Raw genomic sequence first — 20170 nt, forward strand, 5'->3', positions numbered from 1 at the left:
CTGCTTAAAAGTGAAGCATTACCAAAAGCTGTCCTAGAGATATTGATAGTATGTCTAGGCACACTGCCTTAAATGGTTTGGTATGGTAGTTGTTTTAGTTTAGTTGGATCATTTTGCTATTCCAGCTCAAGATCCATCCATCTATTAATATCACTTGGCAAAGTTAATTTGGAAGAAGGCAAGTTAAGGTGTAAAGACTCCTGACAATTGTCTGCAATATTTGCTTATGCTAAGGTGGAAAGTGGATAGGAAAATAACATTGTTATCATCCTCTATGTCTCTGCTTTCATTGAAAAAGAAAATATATGACTGGAGCAATTAACATAAATAAGAAACAAGGACATTGTGGTTCCCTGATGTTTTTTCTGCTCTTTGAGGAAAGGAACATAGTTACAGTGCCTGACACTGTAATTAAGACATCAGAGTATTTTAAAATGATCATGTGATTCTGCCACAAAGATTTGATCTCATTTTGTTTAAATAATATCTAATCTTTTTAATGCACAGTAAATGACAAATGATTTTTTAAAGGCTTAATGCTCTATATTTCCTGAAGTCTAATAGACAAATAAGGACATGATGCTTTTTAATTAAGAATGTATCTTAAAGCCATATGCCCGGTTGGTTGTTAAAGTTACTATAACCAGAAGTAAATTTGCCAACTTGGAGAAAAACATACATTGCATCTTCTTCATTTGAACCTGTGAAATCCGTTGATAATATACTGCTGTCTTGCCAGGAATGGGGCAGGGGGAGCCTTTTAGTGCAAGTATCAAAATTGAGCAACTGTATATGGATATATTGAGATAATTGTGTAAATGGAAGACTGCCTGAATGAGTTTCAAAATGTGTTGTTTCTTCATTTTCTAGCACTTTATAATTAACTGTTCTTTGTTTTTATTATTTCAGGAAGCTGCCACTTTTGCCAGAGAGCAAGGCTTTGAGGTGAGTTAACCCACAATTGCACACTAAACAGATCCTAAAGGTTTTTTTCTTGCTGATAATGAAGTTCTTTTGGACAGTGATTGATGTGCTATTATACTCTCCAAGCCTCGCAGTGGTTGCCATGGAAACTTGGCAGTCGTCATGGTTTCTTTGTTCTGCCAGCTCAGTGTTATGACGCACTCTGCTAGGTCTGCACCCAACATCGCCTACAGATGTTATTTATTGAATTTTGAAAAGCCTCTTGGGAAGCCGAGAGGTTGGGCACGGTTTCAAGCTGCCTCTGCAGATATGGGACCTGTCAGTTTGTTCAGTTAAAAAGCTACCTCATTAGCTGCATTACACTCCATAAAGATTCGCTGCTAAAGCAGTGGTGAAGCAAGACTAAATAGTGAAATATAACACCGTTTAAATAACTTAAACCCTGCCACATGCGGATTATCATTATGCAAATGAATTTTAGAAAGGTTGTAAATAAAATGGTTAAGAACTGATTAATGTGAACCCGGCTTCTACAAACAGCCTCTTTTGGAAGGGTGGTGTAAATTTTTGTTTTCACATGCACACAAGTTGGTTTTCCATCTGTGTTCTCCAAAATGTATAATCCGTCACTTAACACTCTCTTTTTTGAAGTAGACACTGTTGAATTTACAGAGATTTTTCAGAGCTTTTGATTTCAACTTTATCACCTTGATGTATTTATTTGAATGACTAAGCTTTTTTATAGTTTCTCACTGGCTAAATTCAAATACAGTAGCTTGATTGGGAGAGTTATTAGCTATAGGACTATGGTGCCATCTCCAAATGTGCAGTTCTTAAACACTATAATTATTGTGACGACAACTGTACTAATTTTACTGATAGTTAAGTGATCCTACTGAAATGTAAATTGCAGCACAGAGCACATGTAAATCCCTTTCAGCACTTTTTAATGGGAATCAGACCCACTTAAAGTAATATGTTCTCAGTGCAAATGTATAGATAGAACTTTGACTCTTCAGCTACAATTTGCATTAATAAGAGCAGCACAGTTAGGACCTCACCGGTTAATTTGAGAATATGCGACTTTTATGTTTGTCTGATTATGTACAAAAGAAGAGGGAAAGTTTTATGTTTTGTTCCCCAATTTAGTTTTCTTTAGGATCATTCACTAGCAGGTAGATCAGTGTTTTGGATATTAAAACTGTGGGCTGGCCCATTTCAATGTGTGTGTCATAAATTCATGCAGTTGCTTTGTAGAAATCTAGGCATTTTATCACTGTCAGTTTTCATTTGTATAATCTGTATTGTTAGCATAAAAATACATTTTCCATTTATTCTGTCAATAAAATGAATTTTTCAGATGCTTCCAAGTATCACATGTAGTGTAACAGATTATTTCGACCCAGTAGTAGCTAGACAAAAAAGGAGAAAGTAGTATATTAAGCCTACCCATTATATATTTTTATTGCCACCTTGAGCTAAAGATTTTGAATGTGCCTGGTTTAAATTCAATCCTAGTTACAAACCACTTTTGCTGGTGTCCACTAACCACCATCATATTAACCTTTCCATTAGTGTTTGCTTAGAGATTCTAGCATAGTTCTTTGCTGAACATCCTAAATCTGCTACATTTGATTAGAGCACATCGGTAAAGTGCACAGTGATTATGATCTTATCTCTTATTAGCCCCATGCTTGGCAATAACTAACATGTCAAGTTTGCTGACAGTTGTATATAAAATTTGATAAGTGTCCGCTCTATTGTTTTCCCTTCTGGTTTGAAAACAAAATCCCAGCAACAAAAAGGGACATCAAGGGAAGGTAGAATAACCTCCATTAGATGTATCATAAATAGTAAAACATAATGCCTATGTCAGAAACAAACTGGAAAAAGCTGAGCCAAGCCACTGCTATTTGAGAATGTTTTCAGAGCTTGCTTTGGACAGCACAGAGTAATTTGGAAATGCCTGCTGGAGGGTTTTGTACTTCTGTGAATAAAGCACAGTGTAAACTAACCAGACTTAAAAACAAGTGTAATGTAAAAACAAATGGATAGACTAGCTGCCTGTTCATAAGCATACCAGAATGTGTGGAGAAATGACCATTGTTTAGGCATAAGGAAAGGTCACTCCTGAGTCAAGTATTATAAATTTTGTATAATTTTTTTAAGAAGAACTTAATTTCTAAAATGGATACAGTGATTTGCAGTAAGAAGAGACAGCTTGAAGATTACTGGAGAGTAAGATAAGAAGTGGAGTTGGGCAGAGCAAAAAGCAGAGTATTTTTCAAGTAGATAAAGGATTATTAGAATCATAGAAATGTAGGGCTAAATGGGACCTCAGAAAGGCATCAGGTCCAGCACCCCTGTGCTGTTGCAGGGCCAAGTAAACCTAGACCATCCCTGACACGTGCTTATCCAAACAGTTTTTAAAACCTTCAGTGATGGGGTTTCCACAGCCTCCCTTGGTAGCCTGTTCCAGAGCTTAACTACCTTTGTAGTTAGAAAGTTTTTCGTAATATACAACCTAATCTCCCTTGCTGCAGATTAAGCCCATTACTTCTTATCCTACCTTCAGTGGACATGGAGAACAATTGATCACATTATTCTTTATAGTATCTGTCAACATATTTATCAGGTCCTCCCTCAGTCTTCTTTTCTTAAGATTAAACATGCCAATTTTTTTTAACCTTTCCTCAGAGGACCAGTTTTCTAAACTTTTTGTTATTTTTGTTGCTCTCTCTGGACTCTCACCTATTTGTCCACATCTTTCCTAAATTGTGGCACCCAGAGTGGGACACAGTACTCCAGCTGAGGCCTCACCAGTGCCAAGTAGAGTGGGACAGTTGCTTCCTATGTCTTATATACAGCACTCCTGTTAGCACTCCCCCGCTCCTCCCCCCCAAAATATTAGCCTTTTTCACAACTGCATCAGATTTTTGACTCAGTTTGTGATCCATTTGTAACCCCCAGATCCTGTTCAGCAGTACTACCCTGTAGCTTGTTATTTCCCATTTTGTAGTTGTGCATTTGATTTTTCTTTCCTAAGTGAAGTGCTTTGCACTTATCGTCTCTGAATTTCATCTTGTTCAGTGTTTCTCAAACTGGGGTCCACTGGCCCTGCTGATCAACTCCTCCCCCTCTCTCCCACTGCCTCTTGCACATGGTGGAACAGCTGTTCACCAGCATGCAGGAGGTGCTGGAAAGGAGGGTGAGGAACGGGGGTGGGGCATTCTCAGGGGAGGGGGGCAGAAAGAGGCAGGGAAGAGGAGGAGAAGGGCGGAGCAGGGGTGGAGCAGTCAGAGGTGGGGGTGGGGACTTGGGGAAGGAGTGGAGGGTCTGGGGCTGAGCAGGGGGGCTTGCAGGTCCATGAAAAAAATCTAAAATCAAAATGGGGGTCCTCGGGTTGCTAAAGTTTGAGAACTGCTAATCTGGTTGATTTCAGACAAGTTTTTCAATTTGTCAGGGTTATTTTGAATTATTATCCTGTCCTCCAAAGTGCTTGCAACCCTTACGGTCTTCGTGTCCTCAGCAAATTTTATATGCATGCTCTCCACTCTATTATCCAAATCATTAATGAAAATACTGAATAGCACCAGATCTAGGGCTGACACCTGAGGGACCCCACTAGATGCACCATGCCAGTTTGACAGCTAACCATTGATAAATACTCTGGTCTTTCAACCGATTGTGCACCCATCTTATAGTAATTTCTTCTAGACCACATTTCCTTAGTTTGCTTTTGAGAATGTCATGTGGGACTCAGTCAAAAACCTTCCCAAAATCAAGATATATCACATCTACTGCTTCCCCCTTATCCACTAGACCATTAACTCTGTCAAATAAGGAAATATAGGTTATTTTGACATAATTTGTTTTTGAGGAATGCATGCTAGCTATTCCTTATAACCCTACTACCCTCCAGGTGCTTACAAGTTGATTGTTTAATAATTTGTGCCAGGTATCAAAATTAGGATGGCTGGTCTATAGTTCCCTGAGTCCTCTTTGTTCCACCTTTTAAAGATAGGTACTATGTTTGCTCCTCTTCGGTCTTCTGGGACTTCACCCATCCCCCAGGAGAAAGAGAGTAGCTAGTGATTCTGAGATTGCTTCAGCTAGTTCCTTATGTACCTTCTGATGAATTTCATCAGGAGCTGCCAACTTGAATACATCTAATTTATCTAAATATTATTTAACCTGTTCTTTCCCTATTTTGGCTTACATTCTTTCCCCCTTGTTAATATTAATTAACCTTTTTAGTAAAGACTGAAGCAAAATAGGCATTAAGCAGTGCAGCTTTCTTGATGTCAGTTATTAGCTCTCCTTCCCTGCTAAGTAGAGGACCTACCCTGTGCGCTGTCTTTCTCTTGCTCCTAATATATTAAAAAAACTTCTTATTGCCTTTTATGTCCCTTGCTAGGCGTAACTCATTTTGTGCCTTAGCTTTTCTGATTTTGTTCCTACATGCTTCGTTCCTATATATTGTTGAGTACTTGATTTAAATGACAGTCCTGCTAAGAACTTAAAATTAAGATACTTTATCTAAAAGTTTCACAAGGATGATTTAGCACTGGAAATGAGTTATAACTAGAGTTTTTCATATCTACTGCATTTTTAGCTGCAAATTGTTAAAGCAGCTTTATACTTTTAGGACTTGTATTAGACAAAATGCTTCTTTAAATATATATTCAATTGCATATGTCTGTAAAGATTTTAAAGGACTAGGTTTAAAGAAAGAGAAAACACAATTTAGTCAGTTTCAATAAAATTATACTTTTACATGGAAATATCCAGTTGCTTTGTGCCAGAGATAGAGGAAGATCTTTAGCTCTGTGATAAAAATCACAAAAATGCTGCTAAGAAAGATCACATTTGAAGGACTCTTTGGATGTACTCCAGCTCCAGTTCATTGAGTTAGGTGGTCTTCTGTCTCACTTGAAGGAAATATCAATGAGTTTTCATCCACCAATGCATTCTAAGGCTACCATTTCCTGCCTTTATCTCCTGCCCCACATTCAGCTATATTAACTGTAGGTGGAACTTGACCTCTAATGTATGGCTTCCTCCAGTAGCACATCAATACCTGCTTACTGCATGAATTTTTTGTTGAGTGCGCTGCTAAATGAGTAGTGTGTACTCCCTTTGAAGTCAATGCTTCATCCGCAGCAATGCGTTACAAGGTGTGCATAGCCACAAGTACTTGTCCCAAGCTTACTCTCAGTCCTGGTTCTACATGAAGTAGTATAAGGTACTGCTTCCAAGAAACCTGCCTTGCAATAGATCGGTTTTCAAGTAAGTTAAATGGAGAATTAGAATGTTATACCAGGCTTTGTGGGTTAGTCCTGTATAATGGCTGATAGCTTTCTGCTAATTTTATCTAGGGATTTAGGAAGTATCATTTTACCATCATAGAAAACTTAGGGCTCAGTTCTAATCTTAAAGCTATATGTGAGAAGCATATATAGTAAAATAGGATAATATGTGTGTAACAGGGAAGCCACCTCCTGAGCTCCCCCTTTTGACCTGAAGTCACTCTGCTGGACCCTGCCTCCGTTTCCCCTCTTTGGGGTCTATGAATAACTCCACGCAGTCTGTCTGATCCAGTAACATTATCACAAAGTTCCAAAAAAACAAATACCCAAACTCTTCTACCCAGCCTAAGCTGGGCACAGGCTTTCTACCTCGAGGGACTCCCTTTCTGCTCTCTGAGCATATGGAGAAGATACATGACTTGGCCTGCTTTCTTTGCCGTCTGAAATGAAAGACAAAGAGATCCACAACTCCTTTCCCTGGGCACCACCGCAGGAGGCTCTCTCACCCTGCAGCTTTGGTCTGCAGTTGCCCCAGTGACTGATCACACGCCTCTGTTTTCCTTTCCAGAGTCCTGATTTTAGTCATGACTCGCTTCAGTCTTTCTACTTGACTAATCAAATTAGTTATTTCACAGTTGGGCTGGGACCTTTATAAGGGCCATCCCCCCTATGGCTAGTAGCCGCCTCCAAACAAAACTGTTGATCTCTTAGAATACTGCAAACCTCCAAAAAAATCCCAAACCATTACTTTAGATGTATTGGACCAAATTCAGCCTTGATGTTTGTGGGCACAACTCCATTAATTTCAATGGATTTAAGCCTGCTTAAGCCAGGTCTGAACTAGTCCCATTATATTTAATGTACATATATTCAGGGATAAAGAATTGGAGGCTTTCTTTGACCAACTGTGGGAGGTTTTAACTCAATGTACCTGTTATTCAGCATATCTGACATATGTTTCTGAAGTGCAGTATGTTCTCCTTACTTGATTAAGTAAATGAAGCCTGTGAGCCGCCTCAGATGCCTTATTCAATAGGGAACTGCCTGCCCCTGTGTGATTTTTATATCTCCCTAGCTAAGTCAGAGCCAAATCCAAATGTAAAATCCAGCATTTGGAGGCATCATGTGGATTTATGACACTCTTTTGGATACCTTGGGACGATAAAGCAATGATATGTTTGCACTCACCCATATATGTAAGGGAGTAAGGGATTCAGAACAGTGCTCTGGATAAGAATTCAGATATAATCCAATGCAAAGTACCAGTAAAAGTAGGAAATAATCTTTGTTACAGGTATTTCAAAATAATATGTATGGAATAATTTTGCTGAATAGAAATTACTTATACAAACTTGAAGGAAGGTACCATCTCAGAGGGACTTGAAAGGCATGCCACAGCTGAAACCCTCACTTGTCATTTGTCTTTCACATTACTGAACCACGTGACACAAAATACCACAACCACACTTCAAAATATAGCAGTGTGTAATGGTCAGACTAAGCTAGACTGTGGAGAGGTGAAAGGACTTTCCCACATTAAAATTACAAGCATCTTCTGTTATAAGGCCCCATTTTAGTTTCCCTCTCATTCCCAATAACTTTGGTGTGGAAAATTAATTTGGCCTGAAAATTAACTGGTTTATTCTCAAGGAAAAAGATAATGTCCAATTTTATTCAAAGGTTGCAGAAGCAGTTACAGGACACTAAATTACCCTGGTTTGAAATTCTGACTTTTGTACAATGTTTTTTTGTTTCTGTGTAACTCAAAGACAGCTTATTACTCCTACTTCTAGCTTCCCATATAGTTAGATCTACTTGAAAACTTGTGTTTTATCTTACTGTCTTTCATTTCCTCCTTTACCTTCATCCTCAACTAATCTTTTTTCCCTGGGGTCCTTCCTCTCTGCTTTCAAGGACACCCTTGTAATCTCTCACCCTGAAGAAATTCTCTCTTGATCACACCATTTTCTCAAACTATAGCCCGTCATTCTCATTTCCTTTGGCTCTAAAGTCTGAGCAAGTTCGTTTATTCCAAATGTGTTCAAATTCTCTGAATCCTTCATCCTCTTTACTATGAGCTCTCTAACGATTGTCACTAGGGGCCACCTCCTAGTTAAATCTAATAGCCTCTTTTCTAGCTTTATTTTCCTTGAGCTCTCTGATGCTTTATTCTCTCCTCCTTCGTGGCTCTCTTCATGATCTCTAAAGGTTCAGGATTTAGATAAAAACATCTAGTAGTTTGGATACTTGTCTCAACCAATGTAGGCCTGCTATTCTCTGGCCCCAGACATCTCCTATCCACCATTTACTGTTATCTTCTTAAGGAGAGGTACTATAGCATCTTTACAGGAGAAGAGCAGGCCCAGTTCCTTCTCTGGCATCTTCATGGTTCATCTCATCCTTCTTTTCCTGGAGAATAGTGCAGTGTGGTCTTTCTGTCTTCCTCCCCTCAACCAGGAGAGATGTGGGATTCCTCCCATTTGTCTTTCTGGTAAGGAAGTTTATCTTTCAGTCTCTGTGTTCCCTTTTCACAGTGTCCCTGCATGTCACCATGCATCTCTCCTCTCGTTGAGTTAGGCCAACCACCACCTCTTTTCTCTCTCCATATTTATCTTTTATACATTAAGAGGAGCTGGCAGGGCAGAAGCAGCCACTGCTTGTCTGGTTGCCTTCTTACTGCCTCATATGCTTTCTGCTCCGGATCATTTTTGGATACTCTAGCAGACAGCAGCTATTGTAAGAAGTTTGGGGAGCAAAAGCAGCTAAAGACCTTCCACCCACTCAGGATGGCATAGTCTACTAGTAAGAGGCCATTTTTTAAAATTATGTAACCTTCCTGTGACATTGGCAGGGACTATAAACATCCAGAACTAGATTTCAAAAACACAGGGTAGCCCTGACCAAAATAATGCAGTTGACAAGTATGTAGTAATAATTTTAGTTACGATCCTGGTCTCAATTTTGCCCACAACAATCATCTAGGAAGTTAGTTCTGAATTAGAAAACCAGGACAAGACATATGATAACACCTGCAAAAACTCAGACAGTTATATAGTCGTGTAAGCATGGCTTAGACACTTACCATAAATGGTAAAACAGAATGGAAACTATCAGCCTGCCGTCTCCCGCTTCCCCCCACTCCCCACCCCCAGTAAGGGAAGCAAAACCTGGCCTAAAATTATTTAGGCTACTCAATACTAAAGAGGAGACTTGTCTTATTTAGCCTAACAAAAAGAAGGTTGAGGGGAGATATGATTTCTCTCTATAAATAAATCAGAGGGATAAATACCCGGGGAGGGAGAGGAGTCATTTAAGTTAAGCACCATTGTGGACACAAGAACAAATGGATATAAATTGGCCGTCAACAAGTTTAGGCTCAAAATTAGAAATTAGTTTCTAACCATCAGAGGAGTGAAGTTCTGGAACAGCCTTTCAAGGGAAACAGTGGGGACAAAAAACCTAACTGGCTTCAAGACTGAACTTGATAAGTTTATGGAGGGGGTGGTATGATGAGACTGCCTACATTGTCATGTAGCTGATCTATGATTGCTAGCAGCAAATATTTCCAATGCCTGGTGATGGGACCCTAGATGGGGAGGGCTCCGAGGTACTACTGAGAGTTGTTTCCCAGATGTTTGGCTGCTGAGTCTTGTCCAAATGCTCAGGGTCTAACTGATTGCCATATTTGGGGTCAGGAAGGAATTTTTCCCTGGGTCAGATTGGCAGAAAATTAGTGTAAATGGTAGAGTCTCTGTAACTTGGAGTCTTTAGACCATGAATTGAGAACGTTAGTCACTCAAACAGAGGGTAAGGGTCTGTTACAGGAGTGAGTGGGTGAGGTTCTTTGGCCTGTGACATAGAGGAGTGGGTGACGTAGAGGAGTGGGTGGGTGAGGTTCTGTGGCCTGTGACGTAGAGAGCTCAGACTAGATGATCATGATGATCCCTTCTGGCCTTAAAGTCTATGAGTCTAAGGATATAGACAACTTTGAAGAATCTAACAAATCTGAGTGAAATTAAATTCATTATTGACGTACAAGATAATGAACATAGTAAGGTATAATTTGAAATACTCGTGCATTGCTAGATTCTAAATTAACTGTAACCACTCAAGTAAAAGTCTTGAGGGAGCCACTGTGGACAGCTCTATGAAAACTGCTGCTCAATATACAGTGGTAGTTTAAAATAAATAAATTAAAAGATAGAATAAAGAATGGGGCAGAAAATGATACTGAAAATATTATAATGATATTACATTAACAAACAGTCTACCCTCATCAAACTTTGGGAGTTAAATTCTAGTCACTTCCATATAAAGGCAGATAAGAAAGACTGAGACTGTTTAGTTTAGCGAGGATATAAATAGGTTTTGGCAGAATTCCGTTTTTATTTTCTTATCATTTTAATGGCTAATATTGATTAGTTTAAGCATTGTTTTATTTTTCTTAATTAAAATTTTCACAATTGCTTTAAATTTTAGGGCTTCAAGCATTTTTTTAATTTTTATCAATTTAAATTTTTACAGTTGCTGAAAATTATTTGGAGGGATCGTCAGATAGTATATGTTGATATTCAAAAACTTAAAGCTTTATAAATGTTAAAATACAAATTGTCAACATCACATGTCAAAATATACAAAGTACATAAGAACGACCATAAGGTCAAACCAGTGGTCCATCTAGCGCAGTGTCCTGGCTTCTGACAGCAGCCAGTGCCAGGTGAGTCAAGGAAAATGAACAGAACAGGCAATCATTAAGTGATTCATCCCCTATGATCCACTCCCAACTTCTGGCAGTCAGAGGCTAGGGACACCAAGAGCATGGCATTGTATCCTTGACCATTTTGGCTAATACCCATTGATGGATCTATCCTTCATTAACTCATCTAATTCTTTTTTGAAGTCCGTTATAGTTTTGTCCTTCACAACATCTTCTGGCAATGAGTTCCACAGGTGACTGTGCATTGTGTGAAGAAGTACTTCCTTTGTTTGTTTTAAACCTGCTGCCTATTAATTTGTTGTGTTATCCCCGGTGCTTGAGTTATGTGAAGTAAATAACACTTCCTTATTTACTTTCTCCATACCATTCATGATTTTATAATAAATATACTGTATAGTATAGTACATACCCTTAAACCAAACTCTAATAAGTTCTAAAGCAGCATTTTTCTTACTTTGCCTACCTGTAAATTTCTATTATTATTAATGGCAATATCTTTTCATTGGTTCGTATGTGTCAAAGTTAGAATCAGGACTCACAATTTGTCAAACCACTCTGTTTTATTAGCACAGCGCTCCGCCAGTAACACCCAGATAATGTGAGCACCATGCAAGACACAAAGTATCTTATTTATACAGATAAAAGGGCGAGCACTTAACAAGATAACAAAGGAAGCAGAATCTGATAAGTTTACCTGGGCTAGGCATGCATATCTTATTTCCTTACTAACTATTACCGATCCTCTGTTAATGTTTCGCCATTAGCACCCTTGTTTATGCCTAATGTTTCTTTTCCTGGCACCTGTATGTCAACATTTCTTATTTCTGCTTAAAGGTACATGCAACATTTCTTTAATCCATTCTTATTTTTACAATTTAATTCATTCTACTTTCACATATGTGTATGGTGAAATTGACATTTTCCGATAGAAATTTAATCCTTGCATACCTAGATATAAATAAGAAGAGAGATAATGAATGGCACAGAGAAAGCATGTTCATTTTGTTATTGATGCTCTCATAATTTAGATACAAAGTGGCATTCTGTGAAATTGAAAGGCAAAATATTTTGTAACTGATGAAAGGAAATACTTTTAACACATTAACTGGTGGAATTCATTGACTTAGAATATCTTTGAGACCAAAAGCTCAGTACTATAGCATTAAAAAAATGATTAGACCTTTATGTGGATAATGAGAACATTTACATTAGATAAGATTTTAAAAAATAGGAATAGAAACTCTTGTGCTTCAGCCCGTAGGACAACCGCCAACAGATGGGATTAGGAAGGATTCCTAAAGGCTGGTCATTCCATAATTGTCAGTTACTGGGTTTCTTGCATCTAAGTGAAGCATTTTATACTGGCCACTATCAGAGATAGGATACTGGAATGGATGGACCAGTAGTCTGATTCAATTTGGCAATTTCTATGTTCCTACATATATACAATATGGTGTGGAGATTTGTAGTCCCTTGAAAGTGTTTAGAGAAACAGCAAGAGCCTGATTCTCCTTGAAGTGCGCTGGTATAAATCAGCCGTAATTCCACTGAATCAGTGCTGTTACACCAGTGTAAAACCACTGTACATTGGAAGAGGATCAAGCCCTGAGATTTTCTGAGTTATTCCCTTTCTCATTTATATTTAATTTTATGGAGGATAAGGTTAGAATTTAGCCAAAGCACGGAAAATCAATAGAAATTGCCAATCAAGAAATGCTGTGTAATTCTTTCATTAGGCTCTGCATTATAGCAATTGGTATAGTCCAGTATCGCTTCCAAGATTATAGCCAATGGCCTCTTGATACTACATAAACCTTTAAGAGAATGAAGTATTCTTCCTCTTAAAAATCTTTCTCAACAGATAGTACAGTCTATTTTATTATCTAATCGTAAGAGGATAAATCTTTGATCTGCTAATAAAGTCCTAATGTTTCACATCTCTGCTGTGCTGGTTACAAGAATTTTTTCTCTTTCTATTAATAGACGGAAGATATTAAAGAGATAGCCCAGAAGACACAAGCCCTGCCAAAGGTGAACCCTAACAGGCAACGAATTGTAGTCTTCACCCAAGGGAAAGAGGACACTATAATGGCTACAGGTACCTTTTTTAAGCTGTATTGTTATAAAGAATATATATGTATTAAAACATGTATTAGTTTTACAATTAATCACTGTCAAATTGTATTCAAAGTACTTGTCTTTCCCTGGTTTTATCTTAATGAATGTTTCTCATATTTTTAACCCCTGAAATGTCCTAATTGTCAGAAGTTATTATTTCACAGGAATGTCTGACAGCTTAGTTATGGATATCTTAAGTAACTTTTATAACATAGATCTAAAACATTTCTCCAATTGGTTTTACTCTGCCTTTTATGACTTCAGATTTTATCTGCAGAGGCATCTTTGCTGCAGACAAGAACATGCTATACTTGTTGGGAACAGCTGCTGCAACAGTACAGTACATTTAAGCAATTGTGAAAATGAGAAAGTGAAATACAGCACTAAGTGAATTTCTAGTCTCTTGCTTTGAACAGAAAGTCTCACTTCCAGCTTTTCTCAGCTGCCTGCTCTTCCATTCTCAAAGGAATAGGTGGAAAAAGGTGTTCTAGCTGGGAGATGAGTGGCTTCTGCTGTTTGAAATAATGATATGGAACACACAGATTTAAGCATTACAAACATAACTGCCTGCCTTTTAGCAGGCGCTTTAATTTGTCCACCTATACTTCCTAGATTAAATAATACAATTACTGCCACATGCTATTGCAAGTCATTTTAGTCATTAGTTCCTGCACAAGGTAAGATATTAATTAAGGGCCTGGTTCTCTTAGATATTGAGTGCCTCCTGTGAGGCTAGGACTGCAGGATCGGGCTCCAAGTAAATATGTCACTACCTCACAGCTTGTTCTTAGGAGAAATCTAAATTATTTCTGTTTTTTAGATTATTTCTTCCCATAATTTGTTAGCTACAAACTGCTTTCAAACAACACCGGTTCAGAGTTGGATATGTCTGTCTTATCTTGCAAGCATGACAGCTTTGCTTCTGGAAAATCACTGCAGTATTTGAACGGTCCATATGGAGATGCTCCACTTGAGCTCTGTATGGTTGGCTGAGAAATAGCAGTAAAAATGTTTTTATACATGAGTTAGTAATAATGGTGATAAACCTAAATCTGACATATAACCCTCCTTTACTCTTATTTAATTTTCACTGTGTATTTATTTTATTCTTTAAACTGGAGTTGTTAACAAATCCATTAATCCATTCTTTGATATTTTTACAACTGGGAGCTTATTTGAGAACTGACACTTGCTAATCTTAGCTGTTTGTTCCCTATGAAAATTAACTTAAATTAGAGAATGCACTTCGTATGCATGATAAATGCAAGATGGATAGAGAGGGTATGCAGTGGTGTCAGCTACAAAAGCAAACATGATAAATGTTAAGGCAGTTTTGAGCCCTGGGATAAACTACTCAATGCACAAGCATAGCTGAATCTCTTTGCTATGTTGTTATTCATGGCAGCCAAATAAATGTCAATAATAAAAGAGAATTAAAGATTTTCATTTCCCAGAGGCAGTCCTCTAATACAGCTTGATCTTTCATTTCATTTGTAATTCGTTCTCATGTCAGGATGCAATCATTTGCCAGGCTCTGTGTGTCATGTTAAGTCATTTAGTAATGATTAAGAACATAAAAATGCTTGGCCTGTGGGGCAATTCTCAAAAGAGATACCAATTTGTTATTGTTCCCCCGCCCCACTGCCGTCCTTGAATATGGATCAGCCTTTTCCCACCGCCTAGCTTTAAACTACTAATGAAGGATAGAACGAAATTGTGTCCCTTGATTTAGCATACAGTAGCACCACAGAATGGCATAGGGCAGTGTGAACACAGTTATTCCAACACTAATTAGGGCTCGTTGTGTTTTAAACCCTGCATTGTAGTGTTTCTAAAAGATCATTGGAAAGATTGCTGCACTGAACAATATCTGAGTGTACAAATAAAGCCTCTCTTCTTTCCTGCATAAAAGACAATTAATACCTGTTCACAGGGGCCAGTTGTGGTGCAGTTTATTCTAATGCCCTTCTGAAGAGATCAGATATTCAGGAAGAGTTTGGTCAGAGGTTATAAGAATACTTGCAAGGAAAAGGAGGCAGTTAGCCAGCCATGGGTTGGAACATGCTAGTGGAGAGCTCCTACTTTAGACTGCAATTAAATAACCTTTTGTCAGGTTTTGACCAGCTGAGCATGACAAAAGGAACTTCCTGGTTTCTAGGTCAAAGAGAGATGCCTAAAAACAATATAAACATGAACGAAATAATTTCTCCCACACTATCTCAGGGCTTCAGCATCCATGCAACAGACTCTGCTACTTCTGTCCCTTCTTCCCTTGCTGCCAGTTATTGAATAGATCACTTAAAGTGTCCTTGAATTCTCTTTATGCCAACATGGGAAAAATTTACCACCTTCATCCACAGGAGCTTTGGGGGGCACCTGCTAACAGTTCTAGTCTCCTTTGCCACAATGGACTCCAGCTGCCAGGCTGGCAGGAGAAATTGCAGGGAAATTTTTGTTGAGCTCTGGCCTGCAGCATGCTCAGGGCATTGTGTGCGAGTGAAGCAGACTGAATTGAGATGCCAGCCTCTAACAACACTCTAATGAGCAGGTGCAAATGACAATTTTCATAGGCTTCTCACTTGGCTGTCATATGGTTGCATATTCCTGAGGGACAACAAAAGATGTATCTCTCTGTTGCAAGGGGGAACAACTCCACCAAATTTCACATTTGCTCCAAAGCCTGGAGCTTCTCAGCATGATGACTGTAAGAATGAACCTTGGTAAAACACCACTTTTTCCCCTAACATTCTCAGAAACAACTGAACCATTTTTGCTGAAACTTTCAAAGGAAAAAAAGATAGCCTGAGGCAGGCATCTGGCACAGGAAAAATGTCAGCCAAAATGGCTTCAAGTTAGGCAAAGTTATAAGCAACTGAACACAGGGATTTAGGGATTGTGTCCCTGGGGAAATTTACCAGCAGAACTACACTATACCAGCACAGTACTGCCAGTAAATTTCATCACATTAGACAAGCCCTTATTTTTGAAAGTGTTAGGCAACCGTAACTCCAGGTATTACTGCAAGCTTTCCTGCATAAAAACAAGACATTCGGTGATACCTTTCAGTATTGAGCCCATTATGAAAAGCAGACCAAAATGAAAGCAGAAAGTTGAATAAACAAAATGGTGGCCTCTAGAAAAACAAAGTTGTTCATAGTCACTGTTTGCTGTTCATAAATAGTAAAGGTTGGAGATATACAAATGACTTTACTAGGTATTTCTGTGAAGGTAATTGTACAACGTGTTTTGGGTTTATTATCATAAATAGTTGTGGGAATGGTTTGATGTTTTTTCAACATTGAGTTTATTTGAAAGTTCTCCCACTTGAGAACAGGTGAGGAAATGCTCTTGATTTAGTTGAGATATCAGATTGCATGCATTAATATATAGTTGAGTAATTGTTTGTACATACTATCATATGAGCTAGTGGCAGTGAATCCCGACAGTTAAAATGTCCAAGTTGCCTCATTTTGCTAACACGGGTATTGATCCAGAATATGCCTGATTCAATCAAAATGAGCCTTTTAGTTGTTGCCCAAAGGAAGCTTTGCAGCTGTGTAGGTTGCCTTATTGACTGAAGAAAAGAAATGCTACCTTATATATTTAGCAGAGGTCTCTTTCCAGGGGGCAACTATCAGACCTCTCTCAACCTAATCAATATATATGAGAAGGGTGCTCTTGGAAATGATGCTCAGCGAGTCCCACGATATCCTAATGCAGGGGAAGGACTTGGTAGTGACCGCTGACCACATGCACTTCTTGCTCGAGACCTATGCCAGTGAGCAACCTGCACAATAGCTTCCTGAAGTGCTTGCGGGAAGCTCACACAAAGGACCAGTGCCAGATTTGCAGGGAGTTCAAGCCTAGGGTGAAGAAGGATAGGGAGGCAAGGTTGAAATTCCTGCTGATGGAGACAGCACTCAGGCCACCATTGGAGTCATCCCTGTCTGACTCAGTGCTGCAACTTCAGTGAGAAGCGCACCTCCAGATTTAGCATAATACTGGCACCAGTATCCCTCTCCTGTACTGAGGAAGAAATACAAAACTTCCAGAGCCCCGACCAGGGGGAGATCTTCACTCTCGAAGTCTGGTAAGAGGAGCAAGGAGTCGTGGAGATTACACCTGAAACCTCCAGATCAGTGCCTAAATTGGCTCAGTCAGCTCCAGTGCCACAACGAGCAATGTCCAGACCAATGCTGTAAGTGGCACCATCAACTTCTTCAGCACCAAGACAAGAGACCATCTCAGTGCGGACTACTCCAGAGGAATTTGCAGTGGCAAGAAATCTGTCTCTCAGTGCCTGTTTCCTTCCTTACGTGAGTCTGATCCCTCAGCACCACTGCCCTTTCCACTAGAGATTCAAACTCCGATACCCAGTTGGCTGCTTCTTGGACAGGCAGGCCTCAGTCCCATCCAAGGGCAAACCAGCAATAATGGCATCGCTCTGCCCATTGCCAGGCTCTTTGCACCAGTCCCCAGCCCTGACTGGATCAGCCCCACCATGCTCAGATAGCCCACCTGGGTTCTCTACGGTTTCAGGGTCTTTCGCCCTCAAAGGACTTAGCTTTACATATCAGTGTCAGAGAACTGAAAGCTGTCAGACTGGTATGCCAAGTTTTCTATTGCTGATCAGGGGAAACAGGCTGTTAGTTCTCACAGACAACATGGTAGCAATGTTTTACCTCAACAAGCAGGGGGAAACCCGCTCTTCTCCTCTCTGTCAAGACATAACTCTACTCTGGGAGCTCTGCAATGCCAACACGATAGAGCTAGAAGCATCTTACTTGCCAGGGTACAGAATGACCTAGCAAACCACCTGAGCAGATCATTTATGAGTTGTTTCTTCACTCAGGTGTGGTTAGATAAATAATCCAGTGCTGGGGGTTTCCCCAAGTAGACCTGTTTGGGACACAGTCCAAGAAAAAGTGTCAGCAATTCTGCTACCTAGGGAATCACACCAAGGTTCTATTAATAGATGCCTTTTCACTGATGTGGTCAGGTAGGCTCTTTTATGTTTTCTCCCAGTTCTGCATATTCATAGGGTAGAACTAAAAAAGACAGGACTGCGCCAAAGTCAGACTTGCAGCCTGCGCATGGGCCCATCAGCACTGGTTCTCCACTTTCCTGGAGCTATCAGTGACACTTCCAATTTCACTTCCGGTAGACTTGAACCTAATCTCTCAGGATCATGGTCACCTACTCCACCCAAACCTACAATCCCTTCACTTAACTATGTGGATGCTTCATGGCTAGACGCTAGAGAATAAACCTGATCAAAAGATGTTCAAGAGAGCCTGCTAAATAGTAAAAAGCCTTCTACAAGAGCTACTTATTTATCTAAAATGGAAACATTTTTCCATATGATCTTACCAGGACAGAATGTGTCTGACCAGTTCTTCTGTTAAACATATTCTGGACTACTACTTATACCTGAAACACCAAGGTTTAGCAGTTCATTCAATCAAGGTACATCTGGCAGCTACTTCAGCATTCCACCCTAAAATGGACAGTCACTCTATTTTGTCCAATCCATAAGGTTTTTTTAAAGGCTTAGTTAAATTATACCAACTGGTGCAAAACTCCATTTCCCCCTGTGATCTACACTTAGTATTGTCAAGACTTATGGATTCCCTGATTGAACTGTTGGCTACCTGCTCTCTGCTGCATCTGTCAATGAAGGTGAAATTTTTGGTGGCCATTGCCTCTGTCATAAGAGTAGGGGAGCTGTAGGCATTAATGTTGGGACCTCCATGCATGATCCCTTTTAAGGACACAGTTTACCTACCTCCTCATCCAAAGTTTGTCCCAAAGGTGTTTTTTTTCTTTCCACATCAACCAGAAAGTTTATTTGCCGGTATTTTATCCAAAGCCACATATGAGCAGGGAAGAAGAGCAATTCCATACCTTGGACATCAGTAGAGCATTAATGTTTTACCTAGAGAGAGCCAGGCTCTTTTGTAAATCCTCCCAGCTGGTCATAGCAGTGACGGACAGAATAAAAAGTCAATCAGTGTCCATCCAGAGGATTTCTTTCTGGATCACATCCTGTATAAGCACATGCTATGACCTGGCTAACGTTGCTCTACCTGACAGAGTCACAGCTCATTCAGTAAGCATCAGCAGCCTTTCTGGCACAAGTTCCAATTGCAGATGTTTATAGAGTGGCAACGTGGTTCTTGGTTCATACATTTGCTTCCCACTATGCTGTGGCTCAAGATTCCAGAGACATAGCTAGGATTGGACAAGTTGTTTTCCAATCTTTATTGAAATATACACCGATCCCACCTTCTGTTCTTATAGCCTGTGAGTCACCAAGAGTGGAATGCACGTTGCAATCACCCGAACAAGAAGAAATGGTTACTAGCCTGTTCTGTAACTGTTGTTCTTCGAGATGTGTTGTACATGTCCATTCCATGACCTTCTCTCCTGCCCCTCTACTTTGGAGTTCCAGCAAGAAGGAACTAAGGGGGGGCTAGTAGCAGCTCTGTATGCAGGTATAAAAGGCAGTGTTGCGCAGCAGGAGTAGGAGTTCTTGCCTCCCAACAGATACCACGAAGAGAAAAAGTTTCCAACACCAGAAGTGGAATGCACATGTGTAACACATCTTGAAGCACAATTACAGAACAGGTTAGTAACCGTTTTTTGTCAGCTCTCCCAAATTTATGGAGTATTATTTTTATTATTTTGTTGATATTATTGTAGTGCCTAGAAGCCTCAATCATGGACCAGGCCCCCCTTGCACTAGGTGCTGTACAAACAGGGAACAAACAAGACTGTTCAAGGTGATTTGGGCTCTTGCTACAAGACCCAACTATGCTCAGTTACAGAGAGTTCTGTTAAATGCTACCTGATAGTGTGGAGCTTTCAGCTTCTCCTCAAACCCCAAAATTCTAAGTAAGTGTGTGTGCCCCCACCAGCCCCACATCTGCCTGTCCTTCAGCTCAGCAATTAATTATGTGTGTCCCCCCATCCCTATCATCAACTTCGATTGCCAGCCACACATCAGTACAATTCTGCCCCTCCTAGAACTCCAGAGTTTTTCATTCCCCTCTCCCAGATCTGGGGGGTCAGTAGGGGTGGGTCCTCTTTTTGTTCCAAGGCC

The 20170-nt window shown here is 39.7% G+C and overlaps 1 protein-coding gene across 4 annotated transcripts in view; it reads left to right on the plus strand.

Moving 5' to 3' along the window:
• Window positions 1-20170, plus strand: part of ADK (adenosine kinase) — a 560116-nt gene that overhangs the window by 472883 nt on the left and 67063 nt on the right. For all 4 annotated transcript variants that reach the window (XM_050960267.1, XM_050960264.1, XM_050960265.1 and 1 more), the window contains exons 8-9: window positions 910-945; window positions 12934-13048. In XM_050960267.1, the coding sequence (XP_050816224.1) occupies window positions 910-945; window positions 12934-13048 (151 nt within the window). The remainder of the gene's footprint in view (window positions 1-909; window positions 946-12933; window positions 13049-20170) is intronic.

This window comes from Gopherus flavomarginatus, chromosome 6 (assembly GCF_025201925.1).
Source record: "Gopherus flavomarginatus isolate rGopFla2 chromosome 6, rGopFla2.mat.asm, whole genome shotgun sequence".
Classification (NCBI taxonomy): Eukaryota; Metazoa; Chordata; order Testudines; family Testudinidae; genus Gopherus; species Gopherus flavomarginatus.